Consider the following 22,642-nt stretch of genomic DNA (forward strand, 5'->3'; position numbering starts at 1 on the left):
TCCATACTCCGCCCTTTGTGTGAACTCCAAAGCACTGAATCAGTAATGGTTAGAACTTCTGGCTTCAGGCATTTTAGGTATTTTAGGGCAGAATGGTACTCTAAATGTTCCTTATTTCACTGTGTGTGTGTGTATGAATGAATATATATATATATATATATATATATATATATATACACACACACACACACACACACACACACACACACACACTTTGGAAGGAATGAGAGGTGGAGTAAAGTGCATTCTGATTCTGGAAAAAAGCATGTACAGATGTGAGTTCCAAATAAGAAACAGCTGGATGACTAAATTATTTCATAACTGATCTGTCATAGTTAAGAAAAGCCTTTTTAACCCAGAAACTGCACATAACTGTACTTTCTTTAATATGACCACTCTAAGACCCAGCTCTCCTTTATTTTTTTCTTTCTACACTAGAACATATTTTTGAAATTACTTAGCCATTAACATCTATTTAGAAGTAGTATTGCAGATATGACTTTGGTAGAAGTGCAGTTAAAAATAGGTAACAAAAATGGGGAATCATTTTTCTTTTTGTGGAAATAAAATAGTGAACCTTAGTTGTTCTCATGCTTCCACACCTTGGAACATCCATCAGGAAATTTCCAGAGATTATAAGTGAAGGTAGGAGATGAGTAGGAAAATTCTGGATAGTCATCTTAACTCAGACCTGCTTGTTATTGGTAAGGAGATATGAGTTACATGTTTGTGTGGCTTATTGTGACTAAAACACTTTAGAAAATGCTTCTGAACAGACAAACTGAAAATAAGTGTCTTTACTGTGGTTATGCATATAGATTAAAAATAGGAAGTCAGTGACTTAAGGATTCAGGGTAGTTTTTATTTAAAAATACGCTTGGATCTCTCTGACTACTAGAGGACTTCACAAGTGGCAACATTTTACTGGTCTAGTGCCAGACATACTAAATAGGTTTTTAGATTTAATTTTCCTTTTAGGTGCTCTTTGTAAGTGGCTTATTAAAAGACTAAAACGGCAGCTTTACGTGCTGTTTGTTCAATCTTCTTTCACCCTGCTGTTAAATCTTTAGGCACAAGCTAGACAAAAATAGGCCTATTATTTTTCTAAAAAGTAAAGTGGGCCCTTTCAGGGTAGCATTTGAAATAAACAGAAACAACAACAGGAAGTCTGTATATCTGCATATCTCCTTGAGGAAGTTGAGTCACAAATTATAACCTGTTCAAAGAAAAAAAAATATAGACCCATATAATCATTTATTAATTTATAGATTTCAATTATATGTGATGAGTTTAGTAGCAGAGATTATGAACATCAATTTAGAAACTTTCCAACTTTATTTTGGAAAACTACACATTATTGTTCTAGTACCTTATGCTGTCACCTTTATGAGCTCAGTATTCACATTTGAGCAGTTTTAGTAAGCTATGTGTGTAGCAGGGGGTGCTAGGCATTGAACCCAGGACATGGTACATGCTAAGCATGTTCTCTGCCACCTAGCTATACCCCTAGCCCTTTCTTTAAAATTTAGTTTTGACACAAAGTTTCTGTTTCCCAGGGTGACTTTTAAATTTGCATCTTTTTGCCTTATCCTTCTGGGTAGCTGGGTATTAATCTTTACTGAAAATATTTACCTTTCACTTAAAGTATAGATTACTTGCAACATGGGTGGAGGATTTAGCATTTGTGCCATCATTTCTAAGCTTAGTCTAAGTAGCATTGCTAACAGCAATAAATGCTTGCTCTCAGTTCTCTCATTGGCTTTGTTCTTCATTGGGCCCCTCTTATTTAATCATCTATTATTGTTACCTTAGCTACAATTTTAAATAGCATGTTGTAATTGAACTTTTAAATATGTATTAGTCTAATCTTACCCACCACATTGTAATATTGAGGAGATATAACTGATATTTTTCTTTAGACATTACAGGGTACCTAGTAAAAATTTTTGGGTACCACCAAAAAAGCACCCAAGAAATATTGTTAATTCCTAAGTATAATTTCTGACTATCATTTAGAGAATAGTCATAACCTCTGTCATTGTTCATTAAAGGGTCAGTAGAGAAATATGACAGGTAGATTATAAAACAAGGCAAAATCCTCACTTTGATTTGTTTTGTGGTAGGTTGGCACTTTTCTTTCATGCAAATTATCTCTTCTTTTTTCCTTTGAAGTATTATAGTAACTTTTTTTTCTTCCTTTAGTACTTAGAACATTAATACCAGTACCCTTCTGAAGCAGAAACCTTGTCAGTCTCTTGTCTTTAAAAGAAACTTGACCCTTGGCATGAAAGCACAGATCTTATTGAAGCTTATTGGATGGTAGTTGTTTCATTCAAGCAACAATTTTTCAATATCCCAGCTCTTTATCTTTGGAGGAAAGAAAAATGTTTTTTTCCCCATCTCATTCCACCATCTTTTCTACCCCCATGCCCCCCTCCCTTCCCCTCCTCCCTTTTGCCTTATCTAAAGTTCTAGAGGGGAGAATACTTTGAATTTCAAATCTGACATGTGCACAGAAATGACTTGACATACTTTGGGTGGAGGTAAGGGGTGTGGTTTACTCTTTGAAACAGATTGCCTTAGATTCCTGGACAGTGCCATTGCACACTTTAAAATGCATTTGTATGCTAAAAAGGTTATCAAAAGCCTTTTACTCTAAAATAATTTTTTACTCATTCTTTTTAGATACACATGACAGTAAAGTTTGACATATTTATACAAACATAGAGTATATCTTATTCTAATTGGGATCCCAGTCTTGTGGTTGTACATGATATAGAGATTCATTGTGGTGTATTTATATATGTACATAGGAAAGTTGTGTCAGATTTATTCCCCTGTCTTTTTTTATTTATACCAAGTGAAATAAGCCAAAGTTATTTTTGTAGGAAATTTAAATTATTCCTTAGCTAACCCTTATGTCATCCGTTTTTTTTTTTTTTTTCTTCATGGCAACATTTAGTTTTTATTCATATCTGTTCATTGTATATTTTATTTCAAGTTCCATTACGGAAATTAGACAACTACTTAGGCATCAATAGATGCCTCCTGTCTGGGAGTTTTGTGGAGAAAATATATCTATAGACGTAGCAAAGAGGCAGCAACTCTTTTGGGGGGTTGTGGGGGCGGTACCAGGAATTGAACTCAGGGGCATTTGACCACTGAGCCACATCCCCAGCCCTATTTTGTATTTTATTTAGAGACAGGGTCTCACTGAGATGCTTAGCACCTCACTTCTGCTGAGTCTGGCTTTGAGTTTGTGATCCTCCTGCCTTAGCCTCCCGAGTTGCTGGGATTACAGGAGTGTGCCACTGTGCAGTAAGTCTCTATAGATAGAATAACGCTTCTTGGAAAAAATAAATTTGTGAAATTTTGTACTTACATATATGATCAAGTTAAGAAACAGTTGTTTGTTTGTTTTTTAACATTCCATGAAGAGTCGAAGCTGAACAAATGTTCATATTTGCCATGGCAGACATATTAACAAATTATGATTATGGCATATTCTGTTCAGCCTAGAGAGATATAGAGTACTTTAGTAGGCATGTGTTATTGTTGTCAGACAATCTCAGAGCGTGGGAGAAATACCTGTGGTACAGAGCTTATGGATGGAAGGTAAAGATATCAGAGAAGGTATATAATCATGCTTATGATACCAGGTTAGGCCACCATCTTAACACCATATTCTCAACATAGCAAGCATTAAATAAAGTGGGAAAGGCCTCAAAGGGTCATTTATTATCTTAAAGGCCTTTTGCCCTTTCTTCACATAAACATGACAGATGGTATTTCTCCCAGGTTCATATAGAATTCTTAGCACATTAGCTATCCTTACCTCTTAATCCCCCTAAAAATCTGTTGGAATGTTGGGTTCCTGAATGTATCATATAAATGGGACATCTTTATATCTACACAAATTTGTAAATATGCTGATAATTGAAAATTACTTGACATATTACATATAGACTGAATTCTCCTGCTCTTAAGGTTGAAAATCACCAATTTAATTGAACTTTTCATCAAGTATACTAGTTCAGTGGATACTGATTCTTTACACTGACTTTCTTCAAAATGCAAAAGAAAATATATGTTATATTTAGGAATGAAAGTTTACTTTCATTTATATATGCCAGTGAGGAAATAGCATTCCCATGAAGAATATTACCTAGTAGTAAATTATGATGAATTATTGCTTATCTTTTTCCCTTTTTTATTTTTTAAGATATACATGACAGTGGAATGTATTTAGACATTAAATATTCATGCAGTATAACTTATTCTTTAGGATCTCATTCTTGTGGTTGAATATGACATGGAGTTACACTGGCACTTTATTCATATATGAACATAGGAATGTTATATGTGATTCATTCTTCTGTCTTTCCTATTCCCATACTTTCTCCCTTTCCTTCATTCCCCTTTGTCCAATCCAATGAACTTCTATTGGCCTTCATTGTGTGTTGGGATCTGCATATCAGAGAGAACATGTGGCCTTTGATTTTTGGGGATTGGCTTATTTTTAAAGAAGGTTATTCAGTATTCTTATCTAAATAATCTTTAGAAATTCCAGTTTCTGTTGGAAGAATTTGAGAATTTTTTTAACCTGGTGTTATGAGATGAAAAAGAGACTATTTATCCACAATCACATGCAACTTGTACAAAAATACAACCTCTATGTGCATGTATACATGTGTGGGGGGAGTGGGAGGTGTAAATCGTAGAGAGGGGACTTGACTATGAATTTCATTCATTCTTCTTTTCTTCGTACTCTTGATTGAACCCAGGGGTGCTCTGCTCCTAAGCTACACCCACAGCTTTTTTTTTTTTTAAAGAAAGACTCTTGCTAAATTGATGAGGCTGGCCTTAAACTTGCAATTCTCCTGCCTCAGCCTCCTGAGTCATTAGAATTATAGGCCTTTGCTACCACACCTGGCACCTGTGAGCTTTTTAATTTTGCATTTTGATTCCAATTGACAGGACCAATTTTTTTACATATAATTTAATTTTTTTTGTACCAAGGATTGAACCCAGGGGTACTTAATCACTGAACCACAAACCCAGACCTTCTTATTTTTTATTTTGAGACAGGGTCTTCCTAAGGCCTTGCTGATGCTGGCTTTGAACTAGTGATCCTCTTACCTCAGCCTCCTGAGTTTCTGGGATTACAGATGTGCACACCATGCTGGGTTTAAATTGATTTTTGATGCTTCTATCTCATGTGTCTTTTGTGTGACTCCATGAAGAAACTTACTGATTGTTCTCTGTGTCTTGATAATTTTAAGTAAGGATTTTTAATATGGGCAAACTATCATATGTAGGTGAATCCAGGTTCTCAATGAATGGACATCAGAAGAGAAACCTAAGTAAAAAGAATTGATTTTACTATTTTCAAAGTTCTCTCCTAGGTATGATTCAGTTAAAGAAGTAACACAGATAAATATGAAAGTTGTCTTAGCAGCCCATTGGGCTAATTAGTGGCATGGGTATGCCCAAATTTAGTGTACAGGCAGGCTTAATTCTTATATATTCTTATTTTATTTCTGTTCTGCACAATAAAATGAGACTTAGATGACTCTGAGGTTTGTGTTATTCTGAAGGAAAGTTTCATTTCTGATGAGTATACGATGCTTGTTAAGATAGTAAGTAAACTGAGGTCATTTTTTGTAGACTTTTGACAAGGGCTAAAACTAAAAAAATGCTCGTAGAAAATGAGAAAATATAGCTTCCCACTACACACACTTTTGAATCAACTGTACTTCTTACAGTTATTGATATGTACCAGCTATATATGTTTTAGCATTATTATGAGAATTTTCAGTGGGAAAAAGAAAGTGAAACTAATGAAAGGACCTGCTAAAAGCTACTCAAGCCACTTGTGAGATATCATTAACAAAAACAGTAAATAAAGCCGGGTGCAGTGGCACATATCTATAATCCTAGCAACTCAGGAGGCTGAGGCAGGAGGATTGCTAGTTCAAAGCCAGCCTCAGGAAGACCCTGAGCAGCTCAGCAAGACACTGTTTCTAGATTTAAAAATATACAAAAGAGGGCTGGGAATATGGCTTAGTGGTTAAGTACCCCTGGGTTCAATCCCCAGTGCCCAAGGAAAAAATACAAAAAAAAAAAACCACAGCAAAACTACTAAATAAAAAGGGAAAACCATATTTTCTGTGAAATCATAAATTTTGGTCCATGTTTGAATTCATTTCTGCTATTTCACAAACCAACTTTTGTCAAATTAGAAAAACAAAAACTACAAAAGCTATTTGCTCAGAAGTATGATTTCTTGTCCTTTGTGTCCTAGATTAAGAAGAAACAGCAAGATGTGCTTGGTTTCTTAGAAGCCAACAAAATAGGATTTGAAGAAAAAGATATTGCAGCCAATGAAGAGAATCGGAAGTGGATGAGAGAAAATGTACCTGAAAATAGTCGACCAGCCACAGGATACCCCCTGCCACCTCAGATTTTCAATGAAAGCCAGTACCGTGGGGTAATGAAACAATTTAAATTATTGTTTATTAAAATAGACCACCTAAAACCTATACTACTCCTTTCACCATCATCTCCAAATCTGCGTGTGTATAGTCATTTCTCTCGCATGCAGTCATTTGCCCACTATATTAATACTAAGCAACTGTATTATTATGACTTCTAGTAAGAAGCAAATGTTTGAATCATCCACAGAAAATAGAAACTTTAGACATACAATTGGCTTTATATTTCTGCAATCTTTTTTGAGGGGGAGGGTTACTGGTATTGAACTCTGGGGTACTCGGCCACTGAGCCACCTCCACACCCTTATTTTGTATTTTATTTAGAGACAGGGTCTCACTGAGTTGCTTAGCATCTTGCTTTTGCTGAGTCTGGCTTTGAACTCACACTCCTCCTGCCTCAGCCTCCCAAGCCACTGGAATTCAGGCATGTGCCACCACTCCCAGCTAGCTTTATATTTCTTCATCTTAATTCCAGCCAGAACAATTGTATTGTTTCTGGTGTGTCTATGGCAATGTCTTTGAAAAGAAGTTAGCTGCTTTATTTATTTAGATTAAAATTAGTTTGAAAGAGAAATATCTTTTTCTGCTTAAAGTTGGTAATGCTTGCCATTTTTTTTTTATCATTAATGGATTTGCTTAAAATTTTAAATAAGTTCATTGAAACCATACAAGGAATGAGAAAAGCAAAGTATTGAGTTTTTGCTCTTTTTCATACTTTGAAGTATATCATGTCATTTATTTTTCACATTAAACACAGAGTAGTTGTGTTCATCTTTATTTTCTCGTTCCCTATGAATTTAACTATTTTCCATAGCCTATGGCCATTCTAGGCACTGTGGCAAGTACAAGTATAAATAAAATAGTTTCTTTTTTTGAGGAGCTTTTGGGGAGTAGGATGTGGAAAAAAACATGCAAAAACCAAAAAATTATAATGGTTATGAAGCTACATACAAGTAATGGCATGGTACAAAAACATATAAAAGGGTTATAGGAACTTGCAGTAAAGAAATGTTTATGTTGCTAGGTACTCAGGCTTAGCATGTCTGAGGAACAAATGTTTTTAGAGACACCAGTCCAAATCTTCTACTTCTTAGATATGACTGAGAATGACACTTTTGGTAGAGAGACTTTTGTGTGCCACTTCAGAGCATATAGATGAGGAATATGACAAAAATGGAAAAATTCACTTTTGCAAAGTATTTTCTTTGTTAGTGAATTTGTCGGTTCGAAAAGTAACATGGGAATTTCATTTGCTGCTATAGAAGAGAGCCTAGCTGCAAAGATATACTCTACAGATAGTGATAGCAGTTAGAATATTCTGTTGTATAATGAAATTTATATATATGTTCAATATGAATATACATTTTGAATATATTTTTTTGAAATTTCTGCAAATCAGTGAAATTCAGGAACTAGAAGAGGCTTCAGAGTTCATCCAGTCCAATCCAAGCCAACTAGTAGTCTTGACCTCTCCATTTTTTAAATTTTAATATTTTAAAAAAATGTACACGTGAATTTGTACATATTTATGGGGTACCATATGAGATTTTTGATACATAATATGCATTCTGTCACAATAAACTAGGGCATACATCTCTTTCTCCTCAATCAACTATCATTATTTCTGTTGAAAACATTGAAAGTCACTTTTTTTTAAAGAGAGAGAGAGAATTTTTTAATATTTATTTTATTTGTATGTGGTGCTGAGGATCGAACCCAGCGTCCTGCGCATGCTAGGCGAGTGTGTTACCGCTTGAGCCACATCCCCAGCCCAAATGTCATTTATTTTTGATCATGTAGTTTGTGTGTGTGTGTGTGTGTGTGTGTATGCTTACCATAGTCCCTAAAATGTGAATGCATTGCTTGTGTCACTTTAAATTAATATTTAAATTACAGTTAATAGAGTTGGCTTTTGGTTTAAAGTTTTCTATGAATTTTAACACATGCATGGATTTGTATAGACTGTGTTCTAATCAGGACATAGAATCATTATCCAAACTCTCTAATGTCATCCCTTTAAAAAAGTTACCCACTTTGCTCACTCCTAACCCCTGGCAAACACTGATCTATTCCCATCACTATAATTTTATCCTTTTGACAAGGTCATAAATTGCCCAGGACTCACGCCTGGGCCATTAATTCAGAAACCAGACCCTTGTTCACAATTGGGGCTGAAGAAAAGACAAATAGACACACATAGAATGTAAAAGGGAAGACCCAGAGCTAGCTCAGCACGTTTATTATATAGGTTTCATCAAATGGTAATTTGTGGGAAATTTTCAGCAAAACAGATAATCTGAAAGATGCAGGATTGACAAGATATTAGGGTCATCTTGTTTTGCTCAGAATTCTCTATTCCTGGGAGTTGGTGTCTGAACTCAAGGCCTCAGCTGACAACTGCTATGTGCCTTTGCACATAGCCTCCCCTGCCAGCATCACCATAGCAACTGAGCCATCTTGACCTGCGCTTTTGCACAAGCAGCTCCCAGCACAATGCAGCCACGAGAGAATCAGAGGCCATGAATCAAATCACCACTCTCTCCACAATAAATGGATTCATAAAATGTGTAAATTTTTGAGACTGGCCTCTTGCAGTCAATTTAGTACATCTGAGATCCATCTAAGTTGTTACATTTATTAATAGTTTTTATCCTTTATATTGCTGACTAGCATATCATTTTACACATTTACCATAATTTTACCACTACTTTCAGATTTTGGCAGTTATGACTACAGCTGCATTAAACATTTGCATTCTTTTTTTGGGGGGGAGGGGGGATATCAGGGATTGAATCCAGGAGTCCTTAACCACTGAGCAACATTTCCAGACCTTTTTAGTTTTTATTTTGAGACAGGGTCTTGCTAAGTTGCTTAGAACCTCAGTATATTGCTGAGGCTGATTTTGAACTTGTGATCCTTCTGTCTCAGCCTCCCAAGTCACTGGGATTATAAACATGTACCACCATGCTTGACATTTTTGTATGAATACTGATTTTCATTTGTCAAGGGTAAATTCCAAGGAATCTGCCTCATATGGTAATTGCATTTTTACATTTTAAAACTGTCAAAATGATTTCAGATTGTCTGAGCCATTTTGCATTCTCAGGTATGATCATTCCTGATACTCAGTAATACTCTCAGTATTTGGTTTTGTCAGTTTTTGTTGTTTTGTTGTTTGCAGTACTGAGGATCAAACCAAAGGCCTTACACATGTTAGGCAAATGCTCTGCCACTGAGCTACATTCCCATCACTATTATCATTTTTTAAATCAAATTAAAAGATATGTCTTGGTGTCTCTTGGAATTTTTTTTGCAAATAAATCACTTTAATTGATTTATTTTTATTTTTGCCACCAAAGGCATATATCTGTAATAGAGATAATTATAGGCATTTAAAGACTTAAAACAGGGGCTGGAGTTGTGTCTCAGTGGTAGAGCACTTGCCTAGCATATGTGAGGCCCTGGGTTCGATCCTCAGCACCACATAAAAATAAAAAAATAAAATAAATGTATTGTATTCATCTACAACTAAAAAATAAATATTTTTTAAAAGTAAAGGCTTAAAACATTTTAATATTTGATTCGCATATAACAAATAGTGGTAGCATTTCATTAGTTGCTTAGGAGTTGGAGAGAAGTAATCTTGAGCTCCCTCAATTGTTCAAGAACATAAAAAACAGTAGCTAAAATATATTAATATTAGGTTACAATTCTTTAAAGAATTGATAGAACATTGCTATTTCTATGTGAAAATAGTTTGACCTGACAGCCAAAACCATTGTAATTACATTTTAAAAAGTTAGCCAGGCATAGTGGTGCACACCTGTAATCCCAGAAATTTAGGCGGCTCAGGCAGAAGGATCATGAGTTCAAAGCCAGTCTCAGCAATGGCAAGGCGATAAGTAACTCAGTGAGACCCTGTCTCTAAATAAAATACAAAATAGGGATGCAGCCTCAGTGAACCCCTGAGTTCAATCCCTGGTACCAAAAAAAAAGTAAAAATAAAACCCATAATAATTGCCATGAACAGGTAGGATTTATTTTCATATTTCAAGGATATACATATCAAAATAATTATGTTGAGCAGCCAAGATGAATAATATGAATATCTCTTATGAAAAATCATAAAGGTAAGTTTTGGGATCCTTTTTTTTTCTACCAGTGCTCAATATCAAACCCAGGGCCGTATGCATGCCAGTCAGATACTCCACCACTAAGCCACATCCCAGCCTTGAAATCCACTTTTTTATTTATTGGTTCTTTTTAGTTATACATGACAGTAGAATTTATTTTGATATAATTATAAAAGCATGGAATATAACTTGTTCTAATTCAGTCCCCAGTACTTCCCCTTCCCCTCCCCTGATTCTCCTCCCCCTGTTCCCTTCCCTCTATTTTACTGATCATTCTGCTGTTTACTTATAGTTATTTTTAAAATTAGTATCTTTTAGATATACTTTATGGTAAGATTCACTGTGATACACACACACACACACACACACACACATATACATAGGAATGTTATGTCAGATTCATTCCACTGTCTTTCCCTTTTCCATCCCTCCTCCCTTTCCTTCATTCCCCTTTTCTGCTCCATGGATCTTTCTTTTTATTCTTTTTGTTGCCATCCCCCTTATTTTGAATTAGTGTCCATTTTATCAGAGAAAATATTCAACATTTGTCTTTTTGGAACTGGTTTATTTTAATTAGCATGATAGTCTCTAGTTCCATCCATTCACCAGCAAATGTCATGAAATCATTTTTCTTTATGGCTGAGTAGTATTCCATTGTGTATATGTCCTACATTTTCTTAATCCATTCATCTGTTAAAAGGCACCTCAGTTGGTTCCATAGCTTAGCTATTGTGAATTGTATTGCTATAAACATTGATGTGGTTTAATTTGCATTTTGCTTAATGGTTTATGGTATTGAGCATCCATTCAAGGGCTTATTTCCATCCTTATAGCCTGTTAAGTGTCTGTTCAGTTAATTCACTTACTTTGAAATGGGCTATTTATTTTATCACTGTTCAAATTTGTGAGTTTTATTTATTCTGGATACAGGTTTTTTCCTATGTATGCATTTTGCAAATATTTTCCTACCTGTAACTCATCTTTTTATTCTCTCAGCAGTGATTTTCATAAAACATTTTTTAAGAAATTCTGATTGTTTTGAAAGAAATTCTGAATATGAGGAAAATTACTCTCTGATGGTTTCTGGGAGTAAGGTCCAAACGTTTGAGGGGTGTCATTGGCTTGAGAAGCTCTGAACTCAGATCCTCCAAATGCCCAGAAAAAATAAAAAGTACTTGGAATGAACTTTATATTTGGTAATCTATTGGTGAGGCACTCTCTAGAGAAACCAGCAAATAATGAAATTTTTTAAGCTTTAATAAATCAGCCAAAATTCCAGGCTTCTTTCTATATGCTTAAATATCCAATTGTCCAGATGCAGACAATGACTGTTTCTGAGTATTTTTACTATTGATTATAAGTCATCGTCAAATTTAGGCAAGTCTGCTTATTAATTTTGGAGAAGTTAGTTTGGTATTTTACAGGGTGGCAGTGGGAAGCCTAACCAAACTCAGTTGTATGAGGCTTCTCTTGGATCCCAAAGGCAGAATCCTCTTAGTCTTTTTGTTGCTCTTGTGGTCATATTTCATGAACATCTCATTCCCCTCCCCCAAATGGCACAGACTCACCATTCTTCTGGCATTTAAAGATAATATTTGGTCTATGAAAAAATCTTCATCTCAATGAATAATGGAAGAGAAGTTTGGAGTACTGGCACAACAGTCTCCCACCAGAAATATTCTCTTACTGGCAAATAGTTAACTATTTGGGGTAGTGGAGGAAGCTGCAAGCAGATATAAATTCTAAGTGATACAGAAAAAAACATTATGCAGTTTGGGCCACAAAGACTAGAGATTGAAAAACCTGTCTCTTTACTATTCCTTCCAGAATTCTAGCATTATGGAAGTTAGCCTGTCTGCCCCCCATGACACAATTGATCAAACAGTTAGGTTGTTATAAATAAATTTCTTTCCTTTGTTAGTTTCACAGTGCTAATTATTATTGCCTTCTTTTCACCAAGGACTATGATGCCTTCTTTGAAGCTCGAGAAAATAATGCAGTCTATGCCTTTTTAGGCTTGACAGCACCACCTGGTTCAAAGGTATGATTTGTTTTTCCCTGCTTTATAGATCATTTTATTGTTGCTAGGTTTTTTAATTAGTAATATTCTGTTATTTATTAAGCATGTAGATTGAGTCAAAGGCATTGCATCATTGCTAAAAGTCCCTATTCTGCATTCATTGAAGCCTTAGTAGGACAGATGTGTGTAATCATACACATAAAGCTATAAAATGTTTGTGTAAAAAGTATATGGTAGGTGGAGTGACCTCCCTATCAAGATACCCAAGGCCAATTTCATAATTAACCCTTCAAAAATAAGTGATTAGCAGTTGCTAAAATTCCTACAAATCCAACTGTCTACAAGAACAGCATGTCTTAGTTGTAATGGTAATCTCTCTCCTTAGTGGGCTCATTATATTTGTGTGAGAGCTAATGGTATTCACTTGTTCAAGTTAAGTAAGACTTTTGAGTTACAAAACTGTTCACTAAATTGCTGGCTAAATTTGGGATATTTTTCCTGCCAAAACAAATTGACTTTTCCAGTGGCAATGTTCCCAGGAGAGACCAAATAAAGAAAACAAAAAGGAAATCGCCTATCTAATGAAATGTCTTGAAGCTATGAATTCTAAATATACCTTTGCCTTTGCAATAGGACCTTCTGTACACAAATTAGTTTAATCAAAATATAAAGCCCCTGTTTTATCAAACTGTCTTATGCTCTTAGCAATGGATTTCATGTTTAAACTCCAGCTGCTCCTTCTCCAATTTTGATATCTTATGTTATTGTCTGTGTGTTCACTAGATATCATTTTATTAGCATTTTGTATTACTGTGAAATTGTTTCCTTGCCAAACTTTATTTTCCCATGAATAAAATGTCACATTTTAGGTTTTGTATACTTTCAGTCATAACAAAATTTAGGTAAGGCACTTTGGCTTAATTAAATTAATAAGACCCAGGTTAAGTTGTTGTGTTAGTGCAGAGAAAGGAAGAATAAAAGAAAACATAATGTTTTCTGTGATGGTTAACTTCCTCTCCTTCAGTTAAATTTGTCATTCACTCATTCATTCAACAAGTATTTATTGAGTGTCAAGCATGGACATTAATAGTGGGACACAGACATAGAACACAGCATAGTACCTCATCCTAAGCGTTTATAATCAAGTGGGGATATGTGCAAATAACTGTGTAACAAAGATTGTGTAACAGTAATTTCAATTCAAAACACATTGTGCCAGGCATGGTGGTCCATGCCTGTAATCCCACAACTTGGGAGACTGATGCAGAAGGATAACAAGTTTGAGACTAGTCTCAGAAATTAAGTGAGATGCTGCATCAAGATAAAAAAAAATAGGTGCTGGAGACGTAGCTCAGATGTTCAATACCCTTAGGGGTTCAATTCTCAATACTGCAAAAAAGAAAGAGAAAAGAAAAAGAAAAAAAAAAGATACATGATTGTTTAAGACTGATATGACAGATTATTGTAGGAGTTAAGAAATAATCATAAATTTCTACTAAGGAGATTAGGGAAGTTTTCACAGAGGAGAATGGCATGTTAGCTACTGGTGATTCCAAAATAATGAAGGCACCATTCACAGGGTTAGCAATAGAAACCACTGAATTGGGGGGTGTAGTTTCACATGAGAATATGTTCAGGGAGCAGAGTGTAGTACAATATAACTTCACAATAGGTAATATTAAATAGAGAAGGTGAGACTGGCTAGGTAGATTGGGGCCAGATTATGATTGCTATACTAGGTAGTTTCACTTTTACCTCTGTGTATCCAAAAGGAATTGGAGAAAGCAATGATGTTATTATTTCAGTATTTTAGCAATAATTGAGATGGTTGTGTATATAAGAATTGGAAGGGTTTGAAGCTACCAGTATGGTGATTGGGAAATGAAACGAAAGCCATTAAGGAAGAGAGAGAGAGAGAGAGACAGAGACAGACAGACACAGACCAAGACCCCCAAGGTGAAAGTTAGTCTTAGAAAGGAGAGAACATGTGATGTTCTGCAGAGATTGAAAGGAATGAGAAGAGGTGTATTAAAAAGAGAAATTTTAATATGTGGGAAGGTCAGGAAAGTTTAGGTTTGAAAGTATTCTAACTTCAGTGTGAAGCAGGAAGAGAAGCTACCTGTTAGGAGTGAGGGGACATTTGCAACATTAGAATTTTGAGAAGAATGAAAGAATTCTCTTGTTTAGGATAGACAAATATATAGAAATAACTGAACGAGGGCCCAGTGAAAATTAAAATTGATGAACCCATGAGCCAGTCAGCTTGGTGATAGTTTTTTTGTTTGTTTGTTTGTTTTTTGTCTATCATAGTTTAAACCTGGGAGTAGGAGTAGAGGAGAACAACAGGGGATGTTATAAAGGATTAGATAAAAGGAAGCTGATGCCAGGTGTAGTGGTGCAGACCTGTAATCCCAGCAGCTCAGGAGGCTGAGGCAGGAAGATGTGAGTTCACAGCCAGCCTCAGCAATTTAGTAAGGACCTAAGCAACTCAGTGAGACTCATCTCTAAATAAAAATATAAAAAAAGGGCTGGGGATGTGGCTCAGAGCTTAAGTGCCTCTGGGTTCAATCCCCAGTACAAAAGAAAAAAAAAAGAGAGTTGATATCTTGGGTTAATAACAGGAGGTCTAGAATTGACAATGGACATGAAGGTTGGATTGATAATAGGGAGATTTCAAATGTTAATATTTAATACATTGGATGGGGGTTGTAGCTCAGTGGTAGAGTGCTTGCCTAGAATGTGTGAGACACTGGGTTCGATCCTCAGCACCACATAAAATCAAATAAAGATATTTTGTCCATCTACAACCAAAATATTTAAAAAATATTTAATATGTTTTGTCAAGACTAAAAGTGATAAGTTTTATATCAGAATATCATTTTCCATTCTTTAGCTCAATTTTCAAAGTCCTCCGCATTGAACAGGACAATGAGCCTTCAAGAAAGAACTGTCTGAACATAAAGTATGTTAAATAGGAAATACAACTAGTAGCCCACATTGGAAAAGTATTCTGAAAGTAAAAGAAATGTGGTAAAATGAAATGCAGTTTTCTTCTATGAAATCAGCAAAATTAAAACAAAATGATAATTGTGCTGAGAAGAGTTCATTTAAATAAATATTCAATTCAGTACAGGAGGTAGTAAAAATTTAGAAAAAACAGAAGGGCAAAATACATATCAAATACTTCAAAAATGTTCATATTCTTCTATGGTTTAGATCATGAGGTGTTCTCAGAAGTTTATGTATGAGACAGTACTAGAAATGTTCAGATGTGAAATCATTAGATGATTAGATATGTAACCTAATAAGCAGTTCAGTCCACCAATATAGATTAATTTGGTGGTAACTGTAGGTGGGTAGGGTTTGGCTGGAAGAAGTAGGTTTGGGGTGGGGGGTGCTGTCTTTAGGATTTATATTTTGTCTCTGGTAAGCAGAGATATCTCTCTCTCCCTCCCTCCCTCCCTCCCTCCCTCTCTCTCTCTCTCTCTCTCCCTCCCTCCCTCCCTCCCTCCCTCTCTCTCTCTCTCTCCCTCCCTCCCTCCCTCTCTCTCTCTCTCTCCCCTTTCTGTTGCAGATTTCTGAGCTGCTTTCCTCTGCCATTCCCTTCTGTCATGATGTTCTCACCTTGGGCCCAAGGTATAGAATAGGCTATCTATGAATTGAACCTTTTATACCATGAGCCAAAATAAACTTATCCTCTTCTGCCTTATTCTTGTAACAGTGACAAAAAAGCTGACTAAATCACACTTTAATGATTTCACATTGGGTATTATAGTCTAATGAATGTAGGAAAATCTTATGGATAAAACCACAAATCAACATGTAAAACTTAGCAAGTTACATGTTTAACAGAAGGGACAACCAAATTAATCCACCAAAATTCTAATACTTGAGAAAAACATCTTAGTAAAGGACAGATTTATTTTGACTTATTGTTTTGGATGTTTCAGTCCATGACCACTTGTTCCCATTGCTTTGTGCCTTTGGTGAAGCAGAACATCATGGTGGGGAGCAGGTGGTGAAGCATATTGGCTTACCTAATGCAGGTCAAGAAAAGAGAGAAAGCAAGGAAGGAGCTGGGAACACAATATAAACTTCCAGAGCACATCTCCTATAGCATAGTTTCCTCTACCTCTAAAAGGTCCATTCCATTTTAAATATATCAGTGGATTAATCCATCAATGATATTGAATCCCTCATAAATGAATTACTGCCCAAAAGACCCATCTCTGCATTAGGGATCAAACCTTTAACCAAAATAGTTTGAGGGACTTTCTAGATCTAAACCATAGCACCACCTAAATGAACTTTGTGAATAAAAGTGCTATATATATTTTGAACTTTGGAAACTCGTTAACTATTGAAAATATAGGGTCAACAAAATAGTTAAATCTACTCAATGAACACATGCTGTCATTTTTTAAAAAATATATACACTAGTCCCTCTTTACCTACAATCTCATTTTCTAGTTTTAGTTACCTACAGTAATTGTGATCTGAAAATAGTACTGGAAAATTCCAGATGTAATTCATTAACTATAAATTGCTGCTCAGAATACTGTGATGAAATCACTCACCATCTCACTTCATCCCAACCCAGGAAATGAATCATCCCTTTGTCCAACTCATCCACTCTGTATGCACTACCTTCCCCCCATGTCAGTAGACAGAGGGACTACATTCATATGATTTTTATTATAATATATTGTTATCATTGTTCTATTATTATGGATGTTAATCTCTGTGACTAATTTATTATAAGTCAAGCTTTATTGAAGATATGGTTGTATAGGAATATATATAATCATAGTATAGGGTAGTGTGGTATTCTCTGTGGTTTCAGGCACCTACTGGGAGTCTTGAAGTGTGTCCTATATGAATAAGAGGAAACAAGAGTAGTTTGAGGGAAAAAATATTAAAATTAGTTCAAGAATAATTTCTATAGTATAATTTTCTAGTTGGATTTATAACCTATAAATAGGACAAAAGGTGTGATTGAAAGGAACCATAGCCCATATGCATCTTTTTCTCTCATTCTTTATTTCCAAATAATTAATATGCATACTCTTTACATTTAACTTTTTTTAAACTATTACACTTGAGAGTTTGATATTATTACCCTAAGTATATGTATGAAGACATGAATGGTGAGAAAATACTTTGTATACAATCAGTGACTTGAAAAATTGTGCTTTATATGTGTAATATGAAATGAATTACATTCTGCCATCATGCATAACAGATTAGAATAAATAATTTAATAAAAATAAATAAAAACTCTTTCTGAGAAATATTTTCATAAAACAAGGATTTTTCTGTAGAAGACAAAATATTTTTACATACATTTGTATATTTGATGTTTTTAAAAGTTACATAAATACTATAAATTACTGTTTTATTAATTCAAAAAATCTTAGCACTGAAATTTCTTGTTTTGCAGTGAAGGTGATGGTTTTGAGATATGAAATAAAATAATTTATATTTTTGCTAAAAAACAAACCTAGTGATATTTGTGCTGAAAAGAAAATGACTACCTTAAAGAAGTATGTTTACCAGTGTGTTCAGAGAATAGAGAATGCTCGTTAGAGAAATGTTCTCATTAGCTTTGGTTGTATCATCATGCTCTAGGGAGGGACCATGGAGTCTTGCCTCTGCTGTGAAATTTGAAGGCAATCCTATTTCTGCTTAATTCATCATATTCTTACTGCATCTTCAAGACAGATAATGCTAGCTAAGGACTTGGATTGGGTTACTAGGGGAAAAAATAGAGGGAAAAAGGAAGAATGGATGCTTGTAATGAGGTGAGCATTTAGCTACACTTAACAGACATCTCATTCTATCCTTATATTATCCCTAAGAATTAAGTGTCACTAATACCATTCTACACAGGAGAAAAATGGAACTCCAATCATTAAATTTGTCCATAGATACATAATAATTGAGTAGCAGAATGAGAATTTGAATCCGGGATTACCTGACTCAAAACCATGGTCTGATATTTACATTAGGAATAGGGGAGAGTGCACCTCATATTCTTGTTTCTAAAGATTGCTGGTTGATTGGTTGACTTGTGATTCCATAAATATTGACTACTTTCTTTCAAGGAATAATAAAATTTGAATCAATTTATATGTTTTATTAATAAAATGTAAGTAGAAAAGTAAATAATTTATGATTTATTCTAAAGACTAATTACAAAGAATGTGATTTGCCTTTTAGTAATTTTTAATTAAGAAGTAAAATTGAAGAGCTGTGGAATTTATGACAAATTATAGAAAAGATTGATATGATATAACTTTAAGAGGCTAAACTGGTCTAAAATACTGGTTACTCAGAGGTATTGCATGCTCATAGGAAGAAAGACTTATATTATTATTATTATATAACTGCTTATACAACTGCTCCATGCTATATATTTTAAGCATTTGATGAATCTTGGTGTAAAATTTGTTTTCTGCTGGGACATTGTTGAAACTTGTTCTATAAAATGAAACAAGGTATATAATGTGAATAGAAGATCTATTCTTTTTTGAAGTTAGAAACTTCCCTTCCTTAATTCTGACTAGACATTTTAGAAAGTGATCAGTAGTATATTTCATCTGTTTTTTTTTTTTTTTTTTCATCTGTATTAAGGATGATTGAGCTGGGGATATAGCTTTGTTGGTAGAGTGCTTGCCTTGCATTCACAAGGCCCTGGGTTCAATCCCTAGCACCACAAAAAAAAAAAAAAAAAAAAAAAAAAAAAAAAAATCTATGGTGACCTTTCTTCTTCTGTTTTGCTTTTTTTGGAAGGGTGTAAAAGCCCATCATTTCTTTTTGCTTTTCCCCCTTCTAGGTTCATTTTGAAATATTCAGCTGCTCCTGTTTCCACCTTAGATCAACTCATCTTAAATTAATGACAGATTTTTCAAGATTGTTGTCTGGTATACTTGATTTCTGCAACCTAAGACTGATGTTACTTTTGCCAAAGCTACTTTTGCCACAAACCTTTTTTTAAAAAAAATATTTTATTTTGTTGTCGTAGTTGGACATAATACCTATTTTTTTGTTTATTTATTTTTATGTTGTGTTAAGGATCAAACTGGAGGCCTCACACGTGCTAGGCGAGCACTCTATCTCTGAGCCACAACCCCAGCCCCTTGCCACAAATCTTTAGTTCAAAAAACTTGAAATTTATTTTGTTGAGAGCTAGAACATGTATGTAGTTTGGTTTAGAGTTCCTTATGCTAGGTTACCCACTGTCTAGAAGAGAAGGAAGACAACCTGATCTCTTCTGCCTACTGTCATGAAACATAAGTCACAATCCTTGAGTGGATAACCACATTTTCTAAGTAATTTAATCCTTAATTAAACAAAACTTAACAAAACTTTAGTTAACAATTTTTTGAAAACTCAGCTATTGTGAAAAATCATCAAAAAAAGAACTAGCTGACTCTTCTTAAATAAAATATCAATTATAAACTGTAAGTCACTTACTGTTATGGAATTTTTCCAAACCAGTAGTAATGATTAGATAGTTTTTATGTATTTCCAGAAAGCCATTTCCACTTTATATTTTTTCTATTAGTAATTTTTAAAGTATTAATTTTGGGGGAGTAATTACTGTTTTTGAATATCCTTAGTAGTGTAACAAAAATACACATGGATATCACTTTATGTTCAAACATATTTGTTTTGTTTTTCATTTCAGGAAGCAGAAGCCCAGGCAAAGCAGCAAGCATGAACCTTAAGCATTCTGCCTTAAGCATCTTGAAAAATGAGTCTCCATTGCCTTTGTTAAATAAAAAAAAAAAAAATCAAGAAACAGGCTTAATGTTGAAATAAATAGTTTAGTTGGTGTTCTTGCATGCAAACAATCAAAAGGAAAGCATAATTAAAATGTGAAAATGATGGTGAGGATAATGGGAGATGAACATACATTTTGAAGTAGGTATCGTAGGATAATATTGTATTGTGCCAAGGCATTTATGTACTTCACTGATCTTTTACAGAAAACACACTTCTTTTTAAACTATTTTTTATTGCAGGTTAAGAATATCTAAAGGTTAACGTTGAGAGAATCTGTCTCTTGTTCCCAAATTGCCTCATTAATTTTGGTGAACAAGAATGTGTACCTTTTTAATGTGATTTTATTGTGATTCAAAGTACTTACAGGTAATGTTTGTGATATGTTAAACATTGTAATTTCCTGGCATTCAAAACATTCCCATTATTTTGTAGAAGAAACTTCTATGTACTGAACCACAAGTTTTCCAAGCTTATAAATGTAGACTTTCATTGCATATTAGGGGATCAGAATAGGTGACTTCCCACAAAATCAAAGCCAAACAAGAAAATAATAAATGCTTTTAGTTGGCAAGTTCCTTCTTTAACTACACAGTTATGGAACCACATTTCTAAGTTGCTTGCTTCAGTGAAATGTTTATGTGTTTGTCATGGAAGAGGGATGACAAATAAATTTAAAATGGCATCCTCTTACAAAGAGCTTAGATACTTCATTAACTCTTATAAAATATGTTGGTACTTATTGCCCAAGATTTGATTGTTTGGGGTTTTGATAAAAAAATTTAGAGATTTTTCTCCCTTTAACAAAACTTTTTAATCATGAATGTCACTATCTCTTGATATATAACTTTTATGTTTAAATTTAGGCATATAGTGTGTGAGTACATTAATCTAAGTAGAGAGATTTTTCCTATGGTTCTATCAAAAAGTACAAGTATCAAATAAGCAGAGCAACATTTAAAATATTTTTGACAACTTTAAAAGATGAGAATCATGGCCTAAATCACTTACCAAGAAGATATTCACATTGTATGCTAGTTCCGTACTACTTTATTTCTACAAAAAACAAACACCTTTTACGTTAAAATGTTAAAATACTTTATTGTATCTGTTGTTTGCAAGTCTGTACTCTTTGCAAAAATCAACATATAAGAAGATATGGCTTTGTTGACTGAGATTCAAATTTAATGTGATGCTTTGAAATAAAACTCACTACTTTTAGAAACCTAATTTGGGTGTTCCTGGAGTTTCTAAGTAATATAAATTTTATTTAATATAATTTAATTTTAGGTGAGTCCTATCTTTTTTAGAGTGTTGGGAAGGGAATAAAAGAGAAAATAATGGGAAGAAAACAATTTGAATGAAATTTCTAAGTTTTCTTTGTTTAATTGATTTTATTTTTTAAATACATGACAGCAGAATGCATTACAATTCTTATTACACATATAGGGCACAATTTTTCATATCTCTGTATATAAAGTATATTCACACCAATTCATGTCTTCATACATGTACTTTGGATAATTATGTCCATCACATTCCACCATCATTGCTAACCCCCTGCCCCCTACCTTCCCCTCGCACCCCTCTGCCCTATTCAGCTATTCCTCCATGTTCATCCCCCCTTTCCCACTATGAGTCAGTCACCTTATATCAGAGAAAACATTCGATATTTGTCTTTTTTTATTGTCCTGAATTTGGAATATACACCAGAGTCAAAATATCTTGATTATTGCTTACGAAAAAGCTGCATAGGTCTCTAGAAAGTAGGATGTTTTATAATGGATTTTGAGAAGTCCTAAAAGTTAGCTTGTCTTTTTCTAAGCTTTATTAAGTACTGCAGATGATATTTGGAATATTCTTCATGGACAGAGTTTACCTTTAATTTTGTATCAAGAAATTTAACACTGTTATAAACAATTATTCAAAAATAGATGTATTTTAAGGTGTTTATGTCTATTAGCAGCACCCTATAATTAACATTTCTGTGGATTTAAAGTAAAAGGTAAAATTGAGTCTTCCTAAATGGAACTCTGAGAAATGTATGTCTGGCAGATACAAGAAAAGAAAAGCAAATAAAATTCTGAATATTAAGGTGCATTTTATAAAGAATTTTCACAGTATTTGGAAAAATAATCCTTGCTACTTTTTATTTTATGTTTGGTATATTTATATTTGTAAATCAGATCTACAAATTTGCTAATTTTGTA

The 22,642-nt window shown here is 34.2% G+C and overlaps 1 protein-coding gene across 1 annotated transcript in view; it reads left to right on the forward strand.

The window, feature by feature from the left end:
• The window catches only part of Sh3bgrl (SH3 domain binding glutamate rich protein like), a 73,000-nt gene extending 51,338 nt beyond the window's left edge, over window positions 1-21,662 (forward strand). Inside the window, exons 2-4 of the mRNA XM_046442607.2 lie at window positions 6,305-6,490; window positions 12,588-12,668; window positions 20,338-21,662. Coding sequence (XP_046298563.1) covers window positions 6,305-6,490; window positions 12,588-12,668; window positions 20,338-20,370 — 300 coding nt within the window. The 3' untranslated portion in view covers window positions 20,371-21,662. The remainder of the gene's footprint in view (window positions 1-6,304; window positions 6,491-12,587; window positions 12,669-20,337) is intronic.
• Window positions 21,663-22,642: the final 980 nt, after the last annotated feature.

Source organism: Marmota monax, unplaced genomic scaffold, assembly GCF_021218885.2.
Source record: "Marmota monax isolate L192 unplaced genomic scaffold, Marmota_monax_Labrador192_F-V1.1 WCK01_AAM20220418_F8-fsc00212, whole genome shotgun sequence".
NCBI classification, from domain to species: domain Eukaryota; kingdom Metazoa; phylum Chordata; class Mammalia; order Rodentia; family Sciuridae; genus Marmota; species Marmota monax.